Source organism: Scyliorhinus torazame, chromosome 6, assembly GCF_047496885.1.
Source record: "Scyliorhinus torazame isolate Kashiwa2021f chromosome 6, sScyTor2.1, whole genome shotgun sequence".
In the NCBI taxonomy this organism is placed as follows: Eukaryota; Metazoa; Chordata; class Chondrichthyes; order Carcharhiniformes; family Scyliorhinidae; genus Scyliorhinus; species Scyliorhinus torazame.
In genome coordinates, this window is record NC_092712.1 from 193,861,923 (window position 1) to 193,888,892 (window position 26,970).

General features: G+C 48.8%; 1 protein-coding gene across 1 annotated transcript in view; it reads left to right on the top strand.

The window, feature by feature from the left end:
• The window catches only part of LOC140425201 (dynein axonemal heavy chain 11-like), a 755,586-nt gene that overhangs the window by 384,910 nt on the left and 343,706 nt on the right, over nucleotides 1–26,970 (top strand). Inside the window, 3 exon segments of the mRNA XM_072509215.1 lie at nucleotides 4,523–4,650; nucleotides 17,581–17,729; nucleotides 26,168–26,318. Of these exon segments, the coding sequence (XP_072365316.1) occupies nucleotides 4,523–4,650; nucleotides 17,581–17,729; nucleotides 26,168–26,318 (428 nt within the window).

Sequence of the window (26,970 nt, forward strand, 5' to 3'; positions counted from 1 at the left end):
CGACTGCCTTCTGAACTGACACTGAAGCCACAGTGAAAATGCCTAATAAGACTATGACCAGATGAATCACCTATCATTGACTGAGGCATCAGACACAGCAAAGGCACACCCAACCCAGCTTGTCCTGCAGAGCCCACATAAGAACATAATGTAAGAAATAGGATCAGGAGTAGGCCATTCAGCCCTTGGAACCTGCTCCACAGTTCAGTGAGATCATGACTGATCTTCTCTTCAACACCATTTCCCCGATCTGTTCCCATATCCCTTGATGTTTTTAATCTGTAGAAATCTGTCAATCTCAAATATGCTCATCGCTAACGGCAGGGGACTTGTGCCAAAATTAGCAGAGTGCTCTCACTGACAGACAACAACTTGACATCGGCCCAGATCAGATTTCGCGGCTTAACGAGCCCAGCTTTTATAAATGTCTGTCTGCAGGCCGGATTTTTGTTCACGAGGGATGGGCTGAAATAGGAGTTGGGGTGCAATGGGTCTCTCTGAATGTGGAAGTACACCAGGCGGAAGGACTGTTTCTGTGTTTAAATAAATAAAATAAAAGATTAAAATGAAAAACAATCCCCTCTCCTCATCCCCTACTCACTCCACTACACATCATGCCCCATCCATGCCAGCCTATGGCACCTCATTCCTTACATCCATCTTGCTTGGCCCTTAATTTCCTTATGTCAACCTATACCCCTCTACCTAACCCCATGGCCCCTTCTACTACCTATGCCAGCCCATGGCTGCCATCCACCATCATTTACCCTTACTGACCTAGCATGCTTGGATACTTCCTTGACAGCTTTGACACATCTTTCACAACTGGACAATACTTTGACAGCTTGACAGTTCTTTTTTTTTAAAAAAACATTTTATTAAGGCGTTTATGATTTTATAAGAACAATTAAAAATGTAAACATAACTCAGTAAATAACAACTCACCTAGCCAGCATCCATTCCCAGCCAACATGGCTTACACCCACAGTTCCCCAGGACAGCTTGACAGTTCTAACGAGTTATGTGTAAAAAGTGCTTAATCAAGTTTACTTTTAACAATTCCAGAGGGCGTTACCTCTCCCAACGGTGTCCTGGTACCTTACCTCTCCAAAGGGATACCCTGACCACATCACCACCTTCAGACTTCCTCTTGCCTGTTCGGATCTGTACAATTGGAATTCCTGTTCCTCCAAAGTCCCATGTCCGTGAAGGCAGCTGGTAATTTAAATATTCAGCTGCCTCCACAAATTGCACATGCATTGCCCCGGCCCAACTCCAACCTCACCCCCGTGAAGATGGGAAATTCCGTGTTCGGTGGCGGGACTTAAAATTTTCGTCCATTCCTGGACTGACTGAGAACCTCACTGTCGTGGTGCAAATCTGGGTGATAGACACACTGACAGAATTTTACCTTCCAGCCAATATTCTACAATCCTCCATCAGCATCTCTGAGTATGTCTTGTCTCACTGGAGTTGGGAGAGAGTCATCTGGGAGTCTGGACCCATGAAGCCTCACGGTATCAGGTCAAACATGGGCAAGGAAACCTCCTGATGCTTGCAACCTACTGTCCTCCCTCAGCCGATAAGGCGGTGACCCTTGTTAAACATCTTTTGGAAGAAGCATAAATGGTAGCAAGGGATCTGGGCAAGGGACTTCAATGTCAATCACTAGGAATGGCTCAGTCGCACCACGGTTGAATTTGCTGGCAGAGTACTGATGGACATACCTGCCAAGCTGGACCTGCAGAGAGCCAGTGTGAACGAAAAACCTACTTGGTCTTGTTTTCATCAACCTAATTGTTGTGGAGGTATCCGTCCATCACAGTATTGGTAGGGCTAACCACCACACAATGCTTCTGAAGATGAAATCACGTCTTACACTGAAGATATCTTCCATTGTATGGCAGTACTACTTTCCTATATGTGATAGATAATTGTGACAAGTTGGCAATATTTGTTGTGCTCTGTTTGTCGCTACTGGGCATTAGTTGCTGCAATTAATGGGTGGGATGCTCCGCCCCGCCATGTCGCATTTCTGCCTCAACCCGCCAGCAGGATTCCCCGCTACGCCGGCCGGTCAATGAGGTTTCCCATTGTGGGGCAGCCCCACGCCATCGGGAAATCCCCGAGCTGCCGGCAAAACGGAGCATCCCGCCGGCCGAATATCTCTTAAGCCTCTTTTAGCAGACAGAAAGAAGGGAATTTTGTGTCATTAAATGAAATTGGATCGGCATTTGAAGGAAATACACTTGCAGGGCCAGGGTGACTGACTGAATGGGCAAGTGGATTGCTCCCTGGGGAGCTGGCATGGACTCAATGAACCAATTAACATCCTTCTGTGCCGTAAATGACTCTAAATCCAGGTTCCAAAGCTGAATGAACCGCACCTTAATCCTGTGATCGCATGGTCTTTATTAATTCGGAAAAAGCTGGCAATTAAAGGATTTCGAAGTAAAACAAAGTAGCCATATCACCGACTGGATCCAGTACAGTTCATCACAGTTGCCTCCCACCTAGCATTTCTTATGTTTAGGGGATTACTTTCATCAGCCATGCAGAAAAGGGAACAGGAATTTCTACTGAAAACCTGAGCTCCATCACTTTGCCATGCCATTTACATGCACCGGGTTGAATGACATCTGTCACTGGAAGCAGCGGTGGTGGAGAAAAACTTCGGCAGTGAATTTTAGTGTACGGGATTTAGCAGAAGATCTCCTTTACACATCTGCCTTTATTTTGAATCCTGAAACCCTAATTATTGGGAAGTGGCAATCAGAAAAGTGCCCCACCTGTCCCCAGTTTTCTAAACATAGCCCATCTATCCAACACTTTTCCACCTGAGAGAGTTTAATAAGCAGCGTATTATTGCAGTGATATGGAGCATTTTGCTCTTATGTGCTAAATTACCTTAGATGAACTCACCCATATCTCTAAACCAGAGTGCTATTGTGCAAAATCTATTGCAAGGAGTTATGCACATAATCTAGGATGGTACTTCAGTGCAGTACTGAGACAGTACTGCAATGTTTGAGGGGCCATCCTTCAAATGAGATGTTAAGCCAAGGCTAATGTGACCATTCAGATGGATGTTCACAAGTTAAGAGTCTCAATCAAACCATGATAAAGTGGTTTTGGGATACTCTCAATAATTCCCTCCCATCAGCCTGCATCATCAAAAACAAGAAATTATCATTCATCTCTTTATTTGTGGGAGATTGCTCTGTTTAAAATAGCTACCGTGCTTGCCTGCATAACAACAGTGATTGCGCTTCAGACATGATAAAGTATCAGATGAATCAGAATCCCTTCTTTAAGTACCCAAAATATAGGGGGCAGAATTTACTGCCCACCCCTGTGGTGAGTTTGGTGGTGGGGTGAGATTTAATCAGATGGGAGAGTGATTGTTGGGAACCCCGTGGCCTGTCTGCCTGCACTCCAAGTCAAGACCATGGCAGGAAAACCCATGGACAACCTTCCTGCCCCATCACCAATTAAGTGGGTCAGTAACGTCAACATAAGGGCCTAATTCTGCCAACACTGGTATTAACTTAGGTTCACTATGTGTGGAGCAGGTTCACTATGTGTGGAGCACAAAGTTCACTATGTGTGTAGCACAACAAGCAACCCCATGTCGAATGCAGCGGCCTCCCGGGAATTACCGACTCCCCAGTGGCGAAGTCATGTGGGCTTTGTTTAATACTCCTTTTCAAAAACGTGAAGCTGTGTAATGGCTACTAAAGGAAATTCAAGAGGTGAGTAGCCCTTTCCATTTAGAGACTACGATCTTGCCAACGCGACCGATGCGAAACACCCTGCTAACTGTGCTCAAAAATGGACTTTAACTTTTATCTGCTGAATTGCTCCTTCAGTGTTTAGACGCTTCCCCACCTTCGACTTAAGCTGTTGTGCCAGTACATTTCAGGTTTATCCCTCTCCCTTATTTTGAACAGGGATGTAACATTTGCAACTCTCCAATCCTCTTAGCACTCCCGCATCCAAGGAGAATTGAAAGATTGTAGCCCAAAACACCCTTACTTCCCTCAGCAACCAGGGCTATATGCCACCTGGATTGGGTGATTTTTTTCCCCTCTAAATTGAGCACTGCCAATCAAATTTACCTTGTCAAATCCTGTCCTGTCTCATGTGCATTTACGTTTGCACACTATGGGAGGTATTGCGGGTCAATCATCGGGGGTAAAATAATTTTTCTATTCACTGGTCTACTGGCGCTTAAACTAATTATAGTAACTCTGCTAATAGCCCAGGTAAAAATATGTTAATTCAGCACAGGCCACACTGTTTTGTATAGCTCCACGCCTTAATACTAAGTACATTGAAATTATTTACTACGTCATTAGAAAACAGCCAGCCGTAAAATCTAAATGGACATCGCACTCTCATCTTTTGCATATTGTAATGTTTTGGTAGGCAGAAAAATCTTGAAATATAGTTGAAAGTTTGTTTCAGTAAAGCTGTGTATAAACTACAGTTCTTCTATATTTGCTGTTTCTGTTGTTTGCAGGTCTTTTTTCTTCTGTCATGAGAGAACAAGCCAACGTCACTCATGATGGTCCAAAATGGATTGTGCTGGATGGTGATATAGATCCCATGTGGATTGAGTCATTAAACACAGTTATGGATGATAATAAGGTAGCTAATGCTTTCATTAGAGAATGGAAAAGCATGTGTCAGGAACCATCAAAATGCTTGAGATTAAACTATTCCAAAAATATACATGTATGTTTCTCTGTTCTCTTGTAACTCCTGCCCATCACACGGATGTACTAATAGTCTTAAGCATCCCTACATAAAATCTTTCATTTCATTTTTAAATCTATTATCAATGCTGCTAAGCAAAATCTTATTTTTATCTATCTTTTGCTCCCACTCTTGCCTTGATAGTCGAAACAAAGAGCCTCTCTTCTGTTCTGTTCAAACTATTAGAACTACACCAATTTTTACCCCATCAGTTCCAATCTATCTTTTTCTCTCCATTAAGGATTCCATTAAGAACTCTGGTGCTGTTGATACCTTGATGTAAACATATTTCTGTTCTGTGCAATCTGTTTGCCTCTGAATTCTGGAAACATTTCTGGAAATTTGTGGGGGTTTTTTTTTACAAAAGATCCCCATGAAAGATGTGGTGAAATTCTCCCAATGCGCCTTTGGTGTGCTTGATCGTTAGTGTGGGGGGAGATTATGCTCAGATGCCCCGAAATGTGGTTCACTCGGCGTGAATTTAAAGTGGGATCTTCCACTGGTGCCCGGCATGGCAGGTAGGAAAACCCCGCTGAGAGGCCGACGTGAACCTCATTTGCATCTCATCAAGGCCTGATGAAGGCCTGACACCCCCACGGAGTCGATGGGAAAAAGTGCCGGCATGAAACACATTCAGAACAACGTGGCATGCAGATGTTAGGACTTATATGAGCAATGCCTGGGTCTGCCTCTGGAGTTCGGGATGAAGGCCACCCGCAACCCAGGAACACCACGGCAGTGGGTCAGGAGACCATCTGCAGGTGGACGTTCCAGACGAAGTAACCTGGAAGGGTCCATTTTACAGCCTCAGAATACTCCGGAAGATCCATCTTTGTTCTCAGAGTTTCCGGTCTCAGAGTGCACACGGAGACCTATCTTCATTTTCAGGAGAACTACTTGCTTTCTTCAATAGTGGGTCCATAATGTTGGGCGCCTTTTCAGTATTGGGCCCGGACATGGCAGCGGACAGTGCGCCATGCAAGCCTATCTCGCTACTGAATACAGATAAAACACCCTAGTGCATAATTAATGAGGTCGGATCTGGAAGATTTGACGTGTTTTCCTGCTGGCCGCCGCAGTGGGAAATATTCCACACCCCTGCGCTTGCCATGGCACTTAGTCTCAAATTGGGAAAATTCCATAATAATAATAATCTATGCTTCAATTGAGTTACTGTGAAAAGCCCCCAGTCGCCACATTCCGGGGCGCCTATTCGGGGAGGCAGGAAAATTCCATCCATGGTCTTTTCTCCAGTTCCTCAAATAATGAAATCACCAGACATACATTGTAATGGCTAAATCACTACATCTTAATTTGCATCCTTCCCTTTTTGATTTATTCTTTCAGAGGATGTGGGCAGCGTCACTGGCTATGCCACCATCTATTGCCCATCTCTAATTGCCCTTGAGAATGTGGTGGAGCAAAGCTGATTGTTGAGTTCCGGTTGCGGTGATGCCTAGCTAGCCGCACGCTTTGGCGGCTCCAGCTCCGACGGACCTTCGGGCTCTTTTAAGAGCCCCAACGGGGAATTTTTCGACGACGCAACCCGGTGTGGGGTGTGTGAGAAGGGAGTCCCCCCCCCCACAAACGAAGGAGGAAAAAACCGGCGGCGGCGGCTGCGGCTGCAGCGCGAAGAATCGTCGACCAAAGGGTCAGAAAGAGAGAAGTACAAAATGGCGGCGGAGAAAGCGCAGGCGACATGGGGGCCTGAGCAGGATGAAATCGTGAGACGGTACGTGGAGCTGCTGAAGAGGGAGGTGCTGACCCCGATGCTACAGGCAATTGAGGGGCTCAAGGAGACATTAAAGACCCAGGAGACTGAGCTCCGCGTGGTGGAACAGAAGGTGACAGATATTGAGGACGAGATCCTGGGCCTGGCGGTTAAGACTCAGACGCACGAGGCACTTCATAAAAAGTGTACTGAAAGGATCGAGGCCCTAGAAAACGGAGCGCGAAGGAAGAACCTTCGGATACTAGGTCTCCCTGAGGGTGTGGAAGGAGTGGACTGTGGAGAGTACGCAAGTAAGATGCTGAGCTCACTGATGGGTGCTGAGGCCCCTGCGGGCCCCATGGAGGTGGAGTGGGCAAATCGGAGTCCGGCGGGAAGACCAAAAGCGGGAGAACCACCGAGGGCGATAATCGTGCGATTTTACCGCCTTAAGGTCAGAGAAGAGGTCCTGAGATGGGCTAAAAAGGTGCGGAGTAGCAGATGGGAGAATGCTGTGGTACGGATATACCAGGATTGGAGTGCGGAGGTGGCAAGAAGGAGGGCGAGCTTCAACCGAGCCAAAGAGGTGTTGCATAAAAGGAAGGTGAAGTTTGGGATGCTGCAGCCGGCAAGACTATGGGTCACGTATCAGGAGAGACACTATTATTTTGAGGCGGCGGAGGAAGCATGGTCCTTCATCAAAGAAGAGAAATTGGACCGGAACTGAGGGACTGATGCTGCAGGAAATGTTATTGTTATTGTTTTTGTTAATGTTAAGGTGGAAGTTAATTGAGAATAAGGCGGGAAGACAGGCGCAAGGCGGATGGGAGTTCCCCCACACGGGGGGGGGGTTGAGGAGTGAGCAGGAGTAGCCGGGGTCAGTTGAAGTCAGCTGACTTACGGAAGTGATATGGGGGAGCAATCATGCTAGATAGGGGTCTAGCGGGGGGGGGGGGGACAACAACTGGGTTGCTGCTGCGGAAATCCAAAAGGAAATGGCTAAAGAGTGGGTGGGCGGGGATGGTGTGCGACGCTGGGGGATCGAGCGCAGAGGCGGGATATGGGACTGGCCTAGAGAAGGTAATGGCTAGTCGACACGGGAGGGGGGCAGGTATCCCCCTAGTGAGGATGATCACGTGGAACGTGAGAGGCCTGAACGGACCGATAAAAAGGGCCCGAGTGCTCGTGCATTTGAAAGGACTAAGGGCAGATGTGGTTATGCTCCAAGAGACGCACCTAAAGGTGGCGGACCAAGTTAGGCTAAGGAATGGATGGGTGGGACAGGTGTTCCACTCAGGACTGGACGCAAAGAACAGAGGGGTGGCCATTTTGGTGGGGAAACGGGTAGCATTTGAAGCAAAGAACATCGTAGCAGATAGCGGAGGTAGATATGTAATGGTGAGTGGTAGGCTGGAGGGAATGGAGGTCGTGTTGGTTAATGTGTATGCCCCAAATTGGGACGATGCGGGATTCATGAGACGGATGCTGGGGCGTATACCGGACCTGGAGGCAGGAAACTTGATTTTAGGAGGGGACTTTAATACGGTGCTGGACCCGGGGCTAGTTAGATCCAGCTCAAGGACCGGAAGAAGGCCGGCAGCGGCCAAGGTACTTAAGGGGTTTATGGACCAAATGGGGGGAGTGGATCCATGGCGATTTCTTAGACCTAGGGCTAGGGAGTTTTCCTTCTTCTCCCATGTCCATAAAGTGTACTCCCGGATAGATTTTTTTGTGTTGGGAAGGTCGTTGATCTCTAGGGTGGAAGAAGCTGAGCACTCAGCCATAGCGGTTTCGGATCATGCCCCACATTGGGTGGACCTGGAAGTAGGAGAGGACAGGGAGCAGAGAACACTCTGGCAATTAGATGTGGGACTGATGGCGGATGAGGGAGTGTGTGCAAGAGTGCGGGGGTGTATTGAGAGATACCTGGAGGTCAATGACGACGGCGAGGTCCCTGTGGGAGTGGTCTGGGAAGCATTAAAAGCGGTGGTCAGAGGAAAGCTGATCTCTATTGGGGCCCACAAAAGGAAAACAGAGGCCAAGGAAAGGGAAAGATTACTGGGGGAGATTTTAAGGGTGGACAGGGAATTTGCAGAGACCCCGGAGGAGGAATTGTACAGGGAGAGGAGACGACTCCAGACGGAGTTTGACCTTCTGACCACCAGAAAGGCGGAGGTACTGTGGAGGAAGGCACAGGGGAGGAGATATGAATATGGGGAAAAGGCTAGTCGCCTGTTGGCGCATCAATTGCGAAAGAGGGCAGCAGCGAGGGAGATAGGAGGAATTAGAGACGAAAGGGGAAACACGGTGCGAAGGGCAGGAAAGATAAATGAGGTGTTCAAGACCTTCTATGAGGAACTGTATAGGTCTCAACCCCCAGAGGGAGAGGAGGGGATGCGGCAGTTCCTGGACCAATTGAGGTTCCCGAAAGTGGAGGAGCAGGAGGTGGCAGGCCTGGGGGCGCCGATTGAGGTGGACGAGGTTATTAAGGGACTGGGAAGCAGGGAAGGCCCCGGGGCCAGACGGGTTCTCGGTGGAATATTACAGAAAATATGTGGACTTGTTGGCCCAGTTGATGGCGAGGACGTTCAATGAGGCCAGGGAAGGGGGGACTCTACCCCCGACGATGTCGGAGGCGACGATATCGCTAATTTTGAAGAGGGACAAAGATCCGTTGCAGTGCGGGTCCTATAGACCTATTTCACTATTGAACGTGGACGCCAAATTGCTGGCAAAGGTACTGGCATCGAGGATAGAGGACTGTGTCCCGGGGGTGGTGCACGAAGACCAGACAGGGTTCGTAAAAGGGAGACAACTGAATGTTAACGTGCGACGACTATTAGGGGTGATAATGATGCCCCCAGTGGAGGGGGAGGCAGAGATAGTGGCGGCAATGGACGCAGAGAAGGCATTTGATAGGGTGGAGTGGGAGTATTTATGGGAAGTGTTAAGGAGGTTTGGGTTTGGGAACGGGTTTATTAGCTGGGTTAGACTTCTTTATGGGGCTCCAACGGCAAGCGTAGTTACAGGTCGACATAGATCGGAGTATTTCCGATTATATAGGGGAACAAGACAGGGATGCCCGCTGTCTCCATTGTTGTTCGCGTTGGCAATTGAACCTCTGGCCATGGTGTTGAGAGACTCCAGGAAATGGAGAGGGGTGATTAGAGGGGGAGAAGAACACCGAGTCTCGTTATACGCAGATGACCTATTGTTATACGTGTCGGACCCAGCGGGGGGGATGATAGAGGTTATGCGAATTTTGAGGGGGTTCGGGGAATTCTCGGGGTATCGGCTAAACATGGGGAAGAGTGAATTATTTGTGACACATCCAGGGGACCAGAGTAGAGAGATAGAAGGCTTACCGCTCAGGAAAGTGGAAAGAAACTTCCGATACCTGGGGATTCAGATCGCTAGGAGCTGGGGAACCTTGCACAGACTTAATCTGACACGGCTGGTAGAACAAATGGAGGAGGACTTCAAGAGGTGGGACATGCAGCCTCTATCGCTGGCGGGCAGGGTGCAAGCAATTAAGATGATGGTCCTCCCGAGGTTCTTATTTGTATTTCAATGTCTCCCTATACTAATCACCAAGACCTTTTTTAATAAAATAGATAGGAGCATCACGAGCTTCGTGTGGGCAGGGAAAGTTCCGAGAGTAAGGAGGGGGTTCCTTCAGCGTAGTAGGGACAGAGGAGGACTGGCACTACCGAACTTGGGTGATTACTATTGGGCAGCCAATGTGGCAATGATACGTAGATGGATGATGGAGGGTGAGTGAGCGGCGTGGAAAAGACTGGAGAGAAAGTCCTGTAAAGGGACGAGTTTAGAGGCGCTGGTGACGGCGCCGCTACCGTTCTCACCTAAAAAGTTTACCACGAACCCGGTGGTGGCGGCAACACTGAATATCTGGGGACAGTGGAGGCGACAGAGAGGGGTGCGGGGAGCCCTGGTGGGGTCCCCTATCAGGAACAACCATAGGTTCGCCCCAGGAAGAATGGATGGAGGATTTCAGAGCTGGTACCAGTTGGGAATTAGGAAGGTGGGAGATTTATTTATAGATGGGACTTTTGCGAGCTTGGGAGCATTGGAGGAAAAGTATAAGTTGCCCCGGGGAAATTTCTTGCGATATATGCAGGTGAGGGCGTTTACTAGACAACAGGTGAGGGAATTTCCGTTGCTCCCGACACAGGAGATACAGGACAGGGTGCTTTCAGGGGTGTGGGTCGGAGAGGGCAAGGTGTCAGAGATTTATAGAGAGATGAGGGAAGAGGGGGAGGAGTCGGTGGGCGAACTAAAAGGAAAGTGGGAAGAAGAATTAGGGGAGGAGATAAAGGAGGGTATGTGGGCTGATGCCCTAAGCAGGGTAAATTCCTCTTCCTCATGCGCCAGGCTTAGCCTGATTCAATTTAAGGTGCTACATAGAGCACACATAACGGGGGCAAGATTGAGCAGGTTCTTTGGAGTGGAGGACAAATGTGGGAGGTGTGGCGGGAGCCCGGCAAACCACGCACATATGTTTTGGGCGTGCCCGGCACTGGAAGGGTATTGGAAGGGAGTGACGGGAGTGATTTCGCAGGTGGTGAAGGCCCGGGTCAAACCAGGCTCGGGGTTAGCTCTATTTGGAGTTGCGGAAGAGCCGGGAGTGCAGGAGGTGAAAGAGGCCGATGTCGTGGCCTTTGCGTCCCTAGTAGCCCGGCGCAGGATCCTACTCATGTGGAAGGAGGCGAAACCCCCCGGACTGGAGGCCTGGGTAAATGATATGGCGGGGTTCATTAAACTGGAGCAGATAAAGTTTGCCCTGAGAGGATCGGCTCAAGGGTTCACCAGGCGGTGGCAGCCATTTCTCGACTACCTAGGGGAACGTTAGAGGGAAGACAGATGACCAGCAGCAGCAACCCAGGGGGGGGGGGGGGGGGGGGGTTTAGTTTAGTTTAGGTCAATAGACAATGGGGTTTTGTTACCTGTGTATTGTTAAAAATTTCTGTTTTGTTATTGTTTCGTTTGCTTTGTAAGAGGGAAAAATTGTTGTTTGGAAAAAATTTTCAATAAAATATATTTAGAGAATGTGGTGGAGCGTCACCTTCTTGAACCGCTGCAGTCCATGTGATGTAGGCACATCCACAGTGCTGTTTGGAAGGGAGTCCAGGATTTTGACCCAATGACGGTGAAGGAGCAGCAATATATTTCCAAGTTGGGTGGTGTGTGAATTGGAGGAGTAAATTGCAGATTGTGGATGCATCTGCAGCCCTTGTCCTCGCACCCCTCCGCTGCCATCATAAATATATTAAGAATGTTTGATGTCAGGTGCCTGCCCTTTATAAATCCCACCTGATCCTCCCCAAGTATCTCCGCGACACAATCTTCTATTCGAGTGGCCAGGATCTTTGCCAATAATTTGGCATCTACATTCAAGAGGGAAATTGGCCTGTACGATCCACAGCTCTCCGGATCCTTGTCTCACTTCAGGATGAGAGAAATTGATACCTCTGATAACGTTGTGGGGAGTATTCCCAGCTCCTTGGACTCGTTCAAAGCCTTAACCAGGAGCGGCCTCAGTAACCCAGAGAATTTATAAAATTCCACTGGGAATCCGTCAGGTCCCGGAGCTTTCCCCGATTACATCACCTCCAGTCCATCTATCACCTCCCCAAGCCCAATCGGGCCTCCCAGGGCCTCCACCAGCTCTTCATTTACCTTCGGGAACCCTAGCTTCCCCAGGAATTGATTCATGCCCTCCTCCCCGACCGGGTGTTCCGACTCGTATAGCTGGCTATAAAATTCCCGGAACACTTCATTCCCCGCCCCCAGGTCCGTCACCATCTTCCCCCTCATATCCTTTATTTTCCCTATTTCTCTCGTCGCCTCCTGTTTCCTCAGCTGATGCGCCAGCATCCTGCTAGCTTTCTCCCCATGCTCATATATTGCCTCTCTTACCCTACTCAGCTGACCCTCAGCCTTATCTGTGGAAAGCAGCCCAATCTCCATTTGAAGTCTCTGTCGCTCCTTCAGGGTCTCCTCATTTGGAGACTCTGAATATCTCCTGTCCATCTGTAAGATTTCTCCTACCAAACTGTCCAGCTCCGACCGCTCAGTTTTATCCCTGTGGGCTCAAATCGAAATACGTTCCCCTCTAATAATCGCTTTCAGTGCCTCCCAGACCACATCAGCCGCAATTTTCCCCGTGTCATTGATCTTTATGTACCCCCGAATGGCCTCTCTCACCCGCTCACAGATCTCCTCATCCGCCAACAGCCCTGTATCTAGTCTCCAATGTGGGTACTGGGATATTCCCGTTTCTGTCCGGAAGGTCTATCCAGTGTGGTGCATGATCTGAAACCACAATTGCTGAGTACTCAGTGGCCACAACCCCTGCTAACAGTGTTTTATCTAGCACGAAGAAACCTATCCTGAAGTACGCCATATGTACATGGGAGTAGAATGAGTATTCCCTGCTCCTTGGTCTCTCAAATCTCCACGTATCTACCCCTCCCATGCGCTCCATGAACCCCCGCAATTCCTTTGCCATTGCTGATAGTTTCCCCGACCTAGCACTCGACCGGTCCAACCTCGGGTCCAGGACCGTATTAAAGTCACCACCCATGATCAGCCGGTGCGAGTCAAGGCCTGGGATCCTCCCCAGCACCTTCCTGACAAACGCGACATCATCCCAGTTTGGGGCATATATATTCACCAGCACCACTGCCATTCCTTCTAGCTTCCCGCTAACCATAACAAATCTGCCTCCCGGGTCTGCCTCTATCTTCCCCATCTCGATGTCACCCTTTTGTTAGTCAGGACAGCCACCCCCCCTGATTCAGCTCTCATCCCACTTTGCTCCCGTGAACTAGCTATCCAGCTAGCCCATCAGGTCCCACCCTCTAGCATCAAAATATCTGCCAGATTCCATCCCCCCTAAACAAAGCATAAGCACTCAACACAATAACAACAATCCCCAAAAGCAAACACACCATCCCCCAACGCACAGGTAACAGGACCCCACCCCTGCCCCAACGCACAGGTAACAGGACCCCACCCCTCCCCCTTTAACCGATTCTTATCAGTCCCATCACCTTCAAAAAGAATCAAACAATAGAAGAAGCTTCAAGCAGGTTAAGCAAAATTATGCATGCAAGAATAAACAATCTTTCTTACAGAAAAGATAACCCCCGTCGCAACTTAAAAGTTTTTTCCTTTGAAACCCAGTACATAAAGCAATAAATTAAAATCAAATTACACAAGGAAGAAAAAAAATCTTTTCTTCACGAACCTCGCAACTTAACGCAGAGAATTAGAAAGACAGAAATTTTAAACAAGACGAAACAAAACACAGAACTATTCCCCCCCCCCCCCCCCCCACTTTATCCCTTCCCCCAAACTCAATCCACCACAGTTTGAATTTGAAGTCCTTAATCCAGATTATTGTACTTCATAAAAGTAGCCACCTCTTCCGGAGAGTTGAAGTACAGCTCCCGGTTCTTGTAGATCACCCAAAGACGAGCCGGATATAGCAGTCCAAATTTAATGTCGTTCGCCTTAACTTTGTTGAAACTTGCTCTCCTCTTTGCGAGTTCTGGTCCCCAATCTTGGTACACCCGGATCTCTGATTCTTCCCACGTGTACCGTTTCGTCTGCCTGGCCCCACTTCATGATACGCTCCTTGTCGAGGAATCAATGTAGCCTCACCACCGTGGCCCTCGGGGGGCTCACGACCGAGCACCTTATGTGCCCGGTTCACCTCCAGCGGCTTGTCAAACACATCGGCCCTGACCATCTCCTGCAACATATTCCCCACATGCGTACCCGCATCTGATCCCTCCTTTCCCTCTGGCAGCCCGATGATTCGGATATTTTGCCTGTGAGACCGGTTCTCCAAGTCTTCTACCTTATCCAGCAGTCGTTTCTGGCTGTCCTGTAGTATGCTAATTTCCAAAGCCATTGCAGTGGACTCCTCCTCCCGTTCAGTCACCTGCTCCTGCAGCTTTCGAATCTCTTGTCCCTGGGCCGTCATTTTCTCCTCCACCCGGTCAACCACCTCCTTAATCGAGGCTATTGCCTGGCTCATGTCTTCTGCACACTCCTTACGATGCCGGGTAAACGTCTCATCCAGGTACTCGACCCAATGGTCCATCGACCAGTGAGCCGCCGTGGACACCCTTTGTCTCGTTACCATTGAGCTTGATGGCCTCTGAGCCTTGCTTTCACTCATCTTTTGGATTCTTCTTTTTCAACTCTTATTTGGACACGATTCCATAAATTGAGGGTCACCTCCTTTTTCTCTCCCTTCGATCAACTTATGTTGAGACATTTCCTGAAAAATCCTGCTTAAAAACCATTAAAGAAACCACGAAGGGCGAGAGGTGCTGAATGTGTGACCGTTTATTCCATGGCCGCCACCGGAAGTCCACATCTCCCAGCTGTTGGGGGACGTGTCCCAGTCCCAGGTGGATCTTGATGAGGCATTGTGGACCATGCCTCAGTCTCAGGTGGGCATAGCAGAGGCACTCCAGAGAACATCCCGGTCGCTGGGGGGTGGTGTCCCAGTCGCAGGTGGGCATTGCCAAGATGCTCCAGAACATGTCCCAGTCACTGAGGAGCATCACCGAGGGTGGCGACACCATGCTACAGGAGCAGCCAAGGCTGGCAGAGCCAGATGACAGAGGGGCAGCCGATGTTCGGCCCGGTCTGCACCTCCATCCCGAAGTGAACACCAGGGCCCTATGGGGACTGACCAGGAGGACGGGGTGCTGGGTGCCAAGCTGGAGCCACCTTATAGAGTGGTGACAGCAGCCACCAGTGCTCCAGAGTTCCACCCACCCCCCCCCCACCCCCGTTTCGTTGTGTTGGGTCTCTGCATCGGTCACTAGGAAGTTCCCGCTCAAGCCCTGGAATGATCCTGATGCATAGAGGTTCAGTGCTGCGGAGACCTTGATGGCCACCGAGAGCGGGTATCCCCTCCTCCATGTGGTGCCAAGTCCAAGAGGACTTGGCACAGGTGCCACACTGTCTCCTTGTTGAGGCGGAGCCTCCTGTGGCACATGCTTGCCATCATCTGTTTGAAGGACCAGCAACACCTGGACACTTTAGGCAGGCCTGGTGTCCCCTTCTGGGTCCCTCTCTGGCCTGATGGGTGGCCGGGTCCTCAGGATGAGGGGTGGGGCCCTGCACATGGGCCTCTGTCTTGTGCCACTGTCGACACTGCTGCTGCCGCCTCCAAAGGTGCCTGTCCTGCCAGCAGCATTACGAGGGCAGCCTTCATGGGGTCCAAGATATAATCCAAAAGGAATTGGAGAGGGTGTGAGACTGACAACCAGCAGTGTCCTCCATTCCGGGATCCTCCATTCCTCCCACTCCCCTGCCATCCGACACGCCCATCCCATGCACCGACCCCTGGTCACCGGTCCCCAGTCCCTCTACCGCAAACACGCACACGTAACATTACCAGGACTGAGCGCTGGTCCCCTCACCGGTGCACACATCCACCTCTGGTCGCAGAGATGACCCCCCTGCTGGGGCCCAGCCCCTGGGTGTTCAGATGTTGGCCGCTGCGTCCGTGGTGTTGCTTCCTGCAGTGCTCAGGCATAGTGTCTGGGATCCACGTATCACAGTCTGATTGGGATGCTAGGCAATAGCTCCCACGTGCCACATGGCATGCCTATCCACAGGCATTCACTTGGGAGCTGTGAAGTACTTAACTATGATTGCCAATTCTCTATTAGCAATAGCCTTCAGCCATGTGGCCAGAGGCCTCCATGGTCAATGGGAGTTCTGTGTGGTTGGTGGGACAGACAAGCGGGGCACATGATCCACGGGGTGGCATGGTGGATCTGCAGGAGCTGAGACACACACAACCTCCCAGCCCAGCCCCCAACCCCCAATCGCCATCACCGATAACGGCCCACCCCGACCGAGGTTTGCACTCTTGAAGGCTCCCATCAGTGGCCTACCTCATGTGTTACATTAGTTACTTTATATTCCGGACCCCAGTATAAAACACAGAATCCAATTTAAACTCTTTGGCTTCATCTACCTGAAACCCAACCATTAAAGAGCTTTGAGATAAAATCTTTGACTTCACCACCTGTATTGTATCCAGACAAGCTGGATCACTTGTTCATTTTAGAATCCAGCTGATTGTCAATCTGTTGTCAATGGAATGAAAATGAAGTAGCTTCCACAATGAGGAGGTGACCCAACCCTCCAGACTATCAGCCAGGGTGCTGAGGATACAAATCTTCCTCTATGATCTTCACCGTAACACCTGGGGCTGGATTTGCCACTCCCCGACACCGAAATCGCGTTCGGCATAGAATCCGTTTTGGTGCCGAATCGGGGGCTGCGCCGGTTTCGGAATTCTCCACCTCCTGAAAAGCGGCGTACTCTAGGAGTACGCCACACCGATTATCCACCGCCTCAGACCATTGCCTGAGGCCCGCCCCGCGATTCTCCGTTGCCGACCTGCCGAATTCCAGACGGCATGGCTTACATGTACTCACACGTCCAGGATCCTCACGTGGCGGCTGCGGATTCAGTCCAGAGCCGTCATAGTTGGGGGAGGGTCGATCGGCAGGCAGGGGGGGGGGTATATTTGGGGCTGGGGGCAATGTGGGCGGGCGATCGCGAACGTTTGGAGGAGGGCACTACTTTGGCGGTCCAGGTCCGTGGGCTGAGTCTGCCATGGAGCACGGCCACATTGCTGCAGGCCACCGTTGTATGCATGCGTGGCCACGGAACCGGAAGCGCTGGGTGCCGTATCGGCAACTAGAGCTGCGAGCTCTCGTTGCCTCCCTACTAGCCCCCAGCAAAACAGGGAATCGGTGGCCTTTTGATGCCAGTTTACGTGGCACACAAGACCACAGTTTTCACGCAGGCGTGGGGACTTAGTCTCCAAAACGGAGAATCCAGCCCCTTGTTCCTCCACTTTAGAGAAGTTGAATTTCTGTTTGATATTGTACAGGGTTTCCACGGCTTTCTCTTGGTTTCATAATACACCTATTTGTTTTGAAGAAAAATATATTTATTTTCTTTCATTTAAAACGTTGAGCTTTAACTATTTTACTGTTGTTATAAATTGTGGTATGTGTTGATAATATTTTTGGGATATTTTCATGCAGGTCCTGACACTTGCCAGCAATGAACGTATTCCACTTAATCCTTCCATGCGCCTTTTGTTTGAAGTGAGCCATTTAAAGACAGCTACACCAGCCACTGTTTCCCGAGCGGGCATTTTGTATGTTAACCCTCAGGACTTGGGCTGGAATCCGTGAGTTTTTGAAATTTGTTTGTGCTGGTGACAATACAAATGTCTGTGCATATTTTGCATCACACCTTTTAGTAGATGGATTTTCTTGCATGTTTCATGTTCGCCATGGTGCAGTTAGTAGCATTCTCAATTCTGATTAGAGGGGTGTGGGCTTAGCGCCAGCTCCAGAGACTTTTTAAAAATGAATTTAGAGTACCCAATTATTTTTTCCCAATTAAGGAGCAATTTAGTGTGGCCAATTCACTTATCCTGCACACCTTTGGATTGTGGGGGTGACACGGGGAGAATGTGCAAAATCCACATGGACAGTGACCTGGGGCTGAGAACCCAGGTCCTCGGTGCCGTAATGCAGCAGTGCTAACCACTCTGCCACTGTGCTGCCCCCCCCCCCCAGAAACTTAAATGAACACTCCAGTGCACTAATGGTATGCTGCACTCTTGGAGGTACATGTTTTAGATGAGACATTAAACTGAGACCCTGCCTGGTATCTTGGGTGGAAAAATCACATGGCACTATTTCAAAGAAGAGCAGGACAGTTATACCCAGTGTCCTGGCCAATATTTGTCCCTCAAGCAATGTTACTAAAACAGCCTATCTTATCAATAACACTTTGCTGCTTGAGGGAACATACTGTACACAAATTAGCTAACATGTTTCCTAAAACAGTGCCATTGCACTTCACAAATAAAGCACTTTAGAACATCCGAAGATCCTGAAAGGTGCAACGTTAAGTGCAAGTCTTTTTTTTGTTTGAGACATAGTGAAGCGACCTGTAACTGTAAATTGAAGGATAGGTAGCTTTATACATATATGGAAACATTATATTAATAGTCCCTTGGTAGTACAGAACCTGAGAATTGCTGAAAAAGGAAACATGCTGTTGAAGCTTTTCACTTTGCATTCATCAGACACCACGTGTAGTTCAGATACAGTTTATATAGTTAAATCTCATTACTTTATTTCTAGAGTTAGTTCAGTAGAGTGTCAAACTCATTTATTAATTTTATCGTTACTTAATAAATTTGTTTACATCGAGGACTCTTCAAGGTCATCTGCAACCAGTAACAAGAGATATTACTTTAACCAAGTAATACAACATGGTATAGTAGCAATATAATATAACAGTGAGCAGTGTTTCAAAGGTAAAGGAAGGCAGGCATTGGGATGGAATGTTTTGGGAATCAAAATAGAATATTATGAACAACCTGAGACAATAGACAGCGAGGAAAATGGAATTTGGTAAGATTAGAGAGTTTATGGTAGGGTCAAACAGGGCATAGAAGGATACAGGCGGTTGGTCTAGATAGGACACATGATCGGTGCAGGCCTGGAGGGCCGAAGGGGCTCTTCCTGTGCTGTATTCTTTGTTCTTTTGTTTGTCTCAAGGTGATGGTTTCAGTCTCCCCAATGTTCAACTGTGAGAAATTGCAATTCATCAACACTGGAGAAAGGATGAGCAGTGTGTCAACGCAGAGCTAGTGGAGGGGTCAAGAGAGGTACTGACAGTAGAACTATGCGTCATCATGGTAGACATGGAAGCTGGCCCCATGACTGTGGATGTCCATCACAGAGTTTGTTCCCTGGCCACCAACTCCATTCCTCTTCCTGGCAGCTGTTTGAGGCTGAAGCAGACTGCTTGCAACCTGTGAGTCCTATCTGATCTTGAGCTGAGCTTCTAAACTCCTTTTCTCTCAAATTGCCAACTTCCACCTTGGTAACATTACACATTTCATTCCCTGCCTCAAGTCATATGCTAATGGCATCCTCATCGATAGCATTGTTGCCTTTTGTATCAACTGTTCCAATGTTTTCCTGGCCCCAATATTTCAACTTGTACTTTTTGTAAACTCGAGGCCGTGAAAGCTCTGCTACCTATATCCTAATTCACCTCAAGTCCTGTTCACCCATTAACCCTGTGCTCACTGACCTACATTGGCTTCTGGCTCTTCAACACCTCAATTTTAAAACTCTCAGCCCTGTTTTCAGTTCATTGAGAGATGTGATTTATGAGCCTTGCTTGTGATCTCATGCTTGAAAATGCAAAAATTTCATGATTTTGGCTTTTTTGTGTAAACATGTACCCATGTGCCCATGAAAGAGGCCAAGCCTTTTCCCAAAGTTCACCAGATGGAAGCTTCAGCAGTCGTGGGGCAAACATGCGTTGGGTTGTGGCTGACTAACTATTACTATCTTCTGTAGATAGTCAGTCTGCTAGTGACCAGAGCTCCATGGATTTTAAATTTTGTTGAACTTCGAACAGATTTTATTTACTTTTTCTGACTCGTTTACGTTTTATGGTGAAGGTTAGCGAAAGATTTCTAGGGCACAGGGGGTGCACATTTTTAAGATTATTTAATAAGATGCAACCACCTAATATTTTATTCAAACTGAGAACCAGTCCATACAGGGGAAGCTATTTGTGAAAATAACAGCCATTTGCATTCAGCACACTTTCTTTTGAATTCTCTTCTTTCAGTTCAGTTTAACCTCCACGGGATCAATAATCCTAGGGGTTTGTTAGATTTTCTGAGACAGAAATTTAACTTCTTAAGTATTCTTTAATTTACATATTAATTATTACTTTGATTTTTCCCACAGGGCAGATCTGGTCATTGGTACTTATGCAATTAATATTTAATAGATTACAAGGAGATATGTTTTCCTTTTTGACAATTCTATATCTTTTCAGTATTTTCCTCCATTTTAGTTTTAGTTCCATTTTGATTTTTAAAAAACAACATATGATTCGCAGAGCAAATCTCTTGTTTTTTTTAAAGTTTGTAGCTTGATTTATGAAATGGTGGAGTGTCCGTTTCTCGTGACCTCTTTCAGCACTACAGTCTTCTAAGATCTCTGTAACTTCCAATCCTGAACTCTTGAGCATCCCCAAACTTAATCCCTCTACCATTGGCGGCCATATTTCAGCCGTTTGGGCTCTAAGCTCTGGAATTTCATCTTTAAACTTTTCTGCCTCGCTTTCCCTTGTCTAAGAAGCTCTGCCGGCCTATCCCTGACTAAACCTTTGGTCATCAATTCAAATATCTTATTATGTGGCTTGTTGTCAAATTTTGTTCACGAATGCTCCTTTGACGTGTTACATGGATAATGGTGCATGAGTTGTGCTTTGTTGTTGCTATGGGGCAGTACATAGATGAGATACTTCTGAGGAAACAGTGTGGGGATAGGAAGAAAAACAGTTGCTTGAGGTTCTCTGACAATGAAAGGATAACCAAGAGTGGAAATAAATGACTGAGCATGACAACATTGAGGAGGTTGATGTGGTTGACTGTGTCAAAGGCTGCAAAGCGGTCAAGGAGGAAGAGGAAAGTGTCATAATATACACCAGTATATCATGGTGCAGACACACACACTGATGAACACACAGCAAGACCAATCAACACCCACAACACCGCAGCCAATCACCAGTTAGAGCACACTCATTATATAGACAGAGGGCATCAGAGTTCCCGCTCATTCGGGTTGCAGCTTCTCAGAAGGACAGAGCTTACAGCTTACAGCACAGATTTTCACCATGTGCTGAGTGCATAGACTGGTTAGGACAGGCATAGGTCTTTAGTTTAATCTAACATCGTGTTAACCCACAGTGAAAGTATGTTCAACAGTTTCTAACTTAATAAAATAGTGTTGTACTATTTTAAGTGTTGGTGGCCTGTATGTGTTCCACGGATCCAGAGCACCCAACACAACATGGTACCAGGAGTTGAGGGATGTTAGAACCTGCAAGTGATCTGCCTTCCACCAGCATACAGCCATCCTGCAAAATGGACAGCGTCTGCACGCCGCCGCCGCTCCACATCACCGGTAACCTAGGGGCCAACTGGAAGATATTCAAACAACGCTTTCAGCTCTACCTTGAAGCCACAAACTGGGAAGCTGCCTCAGACACCAGGAAGATCGCTCTCTTTCTATCCACGGCCGGGGAACATGCCATCCACATTTTCAATTCTCTCACCTTTGCTGATGGTGAAGATAAATCAAAATTCAAGATGGTCCTCCTCAAGTTTGACACTCACTGCAACATTGAGCTGAATGAAAGTTTCGAGCACTATGTATTCCAACAGCGTTTGCAGGGTAAGGATGAACCTTTCCAGTCCTTTCTCACCCACCTCCGCATCCTTGCGCAGTCCTGTAATTACGGGCCCACCTCCAACTCCATGATATGCAACCAGATCGTTTACGGTGTTCAGTCAGACCCCCTACGCCAGCAGATCCTCAAGGTAAAGCAGCTCACCCTAGCGATTGCCATCGAGACCTGCATGCTACACGAACACACCGCTAGTCGGTATTCCCACATCCAAGCGGCTGAAACGGCGCGGCAAGGCCCCCACGAGACAGAACGGGTCCAAGCAATCGAGCAACTCCAGCGCCTCAGCCTGGATGAGGGCGGCCATTTTGCGCGCTTTTCACTGACTCCCGCGCTTGTGCGCACCGAACGAGGGGACGGTGACGTTGACAAACGTACTGCGCAGGCGTGCACCACGTCCGACCGCACCGCGCATGCACGGTGGCGCAGCGAATGTACTGACGCTACAACGTGCGGCAACTGTGGCTCTGCCCACTTAAAGCGGCAATGCCCTGCCAAATCCCGACGCTGCCTGAGATGTGGCAAACTTGGCCACTATGCTGCTTTATGCAGACCAGCTCAGCCTGCCAACTCTTGTCGCTCCAGTCAGCCTTGCAGGAATGTCCGGGCCATTCAACCCACAGTCACCGAGTCCGATTCGGACCTGCTACCCGATATTGACACCGAGGACCCGAAACAGCATCGATCCAGATGATGAGTGGTGTGCCACCCTTACGGTCAACCGGTCCCATATACGATTCCGCCTGGACACTGGTGCCTCCGCCAATCTCATTGAGCGGTCTGACCTCCAAAGCCTTTGTGTTAAATCAGCCATCCTTCCATCAGCCTGCCAGCTATTAGATTATAATGGCAATGCCATTGCTGCCAGCGGCTCATGCCAACTTGAAGTGACGCACAGGTCACGCAAAGCCATCCTTCCCTTTGAAATTGTGGGCTCCTTGAAAGCCTCCCTGCTGGGCGCGCAGGCATGCAAGCTGTTGAACCTAGTTCAGAGAGTTCACTCTCTCTCTCCTGCTGACGCGTCTGCATTTCAGGACACCGACTTCAGGGCGCAGCTCGACGCCATTATCAACCAGTACCACGATGTCTTCGAGGGCATGGGCACGCTCCCGTACACCTACAAGATTTTATTAAAACCGAATGCCACGCCTGTGATGCACGCACCGCGCAGGGTCCCAGCACCCCTTAAGGACCGCCTCAAGCAGCAGCTACAGGACCTCCAGAACCAAGGAGTGATTTCCAAAGTCACGGAACCGGCCGACTGGGTCAGTTCCATGGTATGTGTAAAAAAAGCCTTCCGGCGAATTGAGAATTTGCATTGATCCCAAGGATGTAAATCGCAATATTATGAGAAAGCACTATCCAATTCCCAAGCGCGAAGAGCTCACATGTGAGATGGCTCGCAACAAGCTCCTTACCAAACTCGACGCCTCAAAAGGATTCTGCCAAATCCAGCTCGATAAATCCAGCAGGTAACTCTGCACATTTAACACCCCCTTTGGCAGATATTGTTACAACAGGATGCCGTTTGGGATCATCTCTGCATCAGAAGTATTCCATAGGATTATGTAACAAATGATGGAAGGTATTGAAGGTGTTCGCGTCTATGTCGATGACATAATCATTTGGTCCACCACCCCGCAGGAGCATGTTAGTCGCCTCCAGCGTGTATTCAGACGTATACATGAGCATGGCCTCCACCTTAACAGGGCCAAATGCTCTTTTGGTCGGACGGAACTCAGGTTCCTCGGGGACCACATCTCCCAATTGGGGGTGCAGCCGGATGCGGACAAGATAGCTGCCACTACAGCTATGAAAACACCAGAGGACAAGAAGGCAGTTCTCCGATTTCTGGGCGTGGTCAATTTTTTAGGGAAATTCATCCCGAAACTCGCCTCTCATACCATGGCTCTCAGGAACCTGGTCAGGAAGACGACAGACTTCCAATGGCTCCCTGCCCGCGAGCGCGAATGGAGAGAACTCAAGACAAAACTGACCACGGCCCCGGTCTTAGCTTTCTTTGATCCAGCAAAGGAGACCAAAATTTCGACCGATGCCAGTCAATGCGGCATTGGGGCAGTGCTCCTTCAACATGATGAGGCCTCATCATGGGCCCCCGTTGCATATGCATCACTTGCGATGACCCCCACAGAGTAGCGCTACGTGCAGATAGAAAAGGAGTGCCTGGGCCTTCTGACCGGTGAGGTTAAGTTTCACGATTATGTCTACGGACTTCCTCAATTCTCCGTTGAGACCGACCATCGCCCGCTGGTCAATATAATACAGAAAGACTTGAACGATATGACGCCTCGCCTCCAGCGTATTCTTCTCAAGCTCCGGCGATATGACTTCCAGCTGGTATACACCCCAGGCAAAGACCTCATCATTGCTGACGTTCTCTCCAGGGCAGGCAGCACTCCATGTGACCCAACGGGATTTGTCTGCCAGGTTGACGCCCATGTGGCATTCGCAGCCTCCAATCTACCTGCCTTTGATGAAAGCCTCGTCCAAATTCGCCGCGAGATGGCGGCTGACCCCTTGCTACAGCGTGTCATGCGCCACCTAACGGACGGGTGGCTCAAGGGCCAATGCCCTCAATTCTATAATGTCAGAGATGATGTGGCGGTAGTAGACGGGGTTCGTCTAAAACTGGACCGCATTGTCATCCCGCATAGCATGCGCCAGCTTGTCCTGGAACAACTACACAAGGGCCACCTTGGCGTGGAAAGGTGCCGCCGACGGGCCTGAGAGGCAGTGTACTGGCCCGGCATTAATGAGGACATAGCCAGCACAGTGCTCAACTGCCCCACTTGTCAGTGCTTCGAGCCGGCCCAACCACGTGAATCCCTGCAGCTCCATGAGTTGGTCACGTCAGCATGGACCAAGGTGGGCATCGACCTGTTCCACGCGCTGGGTAGAGACTATGTCCTGATCGTGGATTACTTTTCGAATTACCCGGAGATGATACGGTTGCACGACCTCACCTCGTCTGCAGTCATTTGTGCATGTAAAGAAACCTTTGCTCAACACGGCATCCCACTCACGGTTATGTCGGACAAAGGCCCCTGCTTCGCCAGCCAAGAATGGTCCAACTTTGCCAGGCGGTACAATTTTGCCCATGTGACGTCCAGTCCCCTGTACCCCCAATCCAACGGCAAAGCAGAGAAGGGAGTACATATCGTCAAACGGCTCCTATGCAAGGCTGCCGATGCTGGGTCCGATTTCTACCTTGCCTTGCTGGCCTATCGCTCCGTCCCACTGTCCACTGGCCTGTCGCCAGCCCAGCTGCTCATGGGTCGCACCCTGAGTACGACGGTGCCGTCCATCCATGTCCCAGGCCGCGACCACGTTCCGGTCCTTCGCCGGATGCAGCTGTCTCGTGCACAGCACAAGGCGGCTCATGACTCCCGTGCAGCTGACCTCCCTGCTCTGGCTCCAGAGGACAACGTCTGCGACCATCTTCCGGATGGTGGCTGGTCTGCAACCGCTGTTGTCCTTCAGCAGGTGGCCCCCCGCTCGTTCCTGGTTCATCTACCGGATGGCTCTATTCTGCGCTGCAATCGACGAGCCCTTCGTCTCGTTCCACGCTCGCCACGTGATCCTCCAGTGTCGCCTCGCCCTCCTGCTGACCCTGCCACGGACTATGCAGAGCTCCCTGTCACTCTGCCTCCCCCTGACTTTGATATAGTGTTGTACTATTTTAAGTGTTGGTGGCCTGTATGTGTTCCACGGATCCAGAGCACCCAACACAACAGAAAGAAAATTTACTTTGGTTACAGTCACAAAGGATGTCTTTAGTGGTTTTGTTCAGGACGATTTTAACCCCCACTCACCCCCACACCTATACCTCCGAAAACGATTCCCGACTCCGCTGTCTTTGAAAATTCCTGTCTTGTCTCCTCCAACCCTTTCCTTTGCAACGTTCCAAATGTGACCTATTGTCGAGATATTCTGGGAAGGTTCCCCCACCCCGCAGTACAGAAATATGGCTGCTCCCTCATCCTAAGCCAAGAAGCAGCTTTAAAATGTAAAAGAAAACCTCACCTCTACACACCAAGCCTCAACACTGCTGGATGTCATTCCACCATTCTCAGCCAGGACTCGAGTTGGCTCTATCCCCCTTTAATCGATTACCTTGTTGGTGCGAGAGCAGCTCCACCCTCACAGCCCAATAAAGAAAACCTTCACTTAAGGCAAGAACCTGACATATGCCCAGATCACAGTCAAATCTCCAGCCATTATAGCAGGTCTCTGTACAATCCCAAGACCTTTTATTTGCATTTTCTGAAAGAACATTGCATGTAGCATAACGTTATGATTCTTAATGCACAGATATGTAACCAGCTGGATTGACACAAGGATTTATCAGTCAGAAAAAACCAACCTGACCATTCTCTTTGATAAATATGTTCCTTCATGTCTGGAACTGCTACGATCTTCCATTAAGACCATCACCCCCATTCCTGAAAACAGCATGGTACAGGTACTGTCACATCTACTCTCTCCCATTGTCTTATTTATAGCGATTGCTGCTTTTCATAAGTCACCTAAATACGAGAAAACTACTGCTGCTAGTGATAACTTTAAATTATTTAAATCATGTCACTGCAGTAATTGTTAAGACTTTCAATATTTTTTACTGAGGAACAGGAATCAATAAATATAATAATAATAGTAATCTTTTATTGTCACAAGTATGAAGTTACTGTGAAAAAACAGGGAGCATGTGTATGGAATCTCAGCTGCTGGGTGTGCATGGTAGAAATTTAGTTGCAACTGCACGATTTTCTCACCATTTAAAATAACAGCCAAAACATTTTGTGTAGCATGTGCTCAAACTTCATTTTGGACACCAGCAGGTGAGGTTTCCCAGGGTCAACATGCAGTCAGAAAGTTACAATGGTCATGTGATGAAATTCCAGGTGGTTCACTTACGAGGTTGCCAGTAACCATCCACCAGTCTAATGCATGTACTGCACATGGATTTTTGTCTGAGGTCTCAGAAATCTTGGAAAACCCCCTGTTCCTTGGCTTTGAGGAAGAAATGGTAGAGCATTAGTAGGGACTGCAGGGATGCCAAGATTATGGTTTGCAGTTTATGGTTCTGTTTTAGACAATATTTTTATTGAGGCATT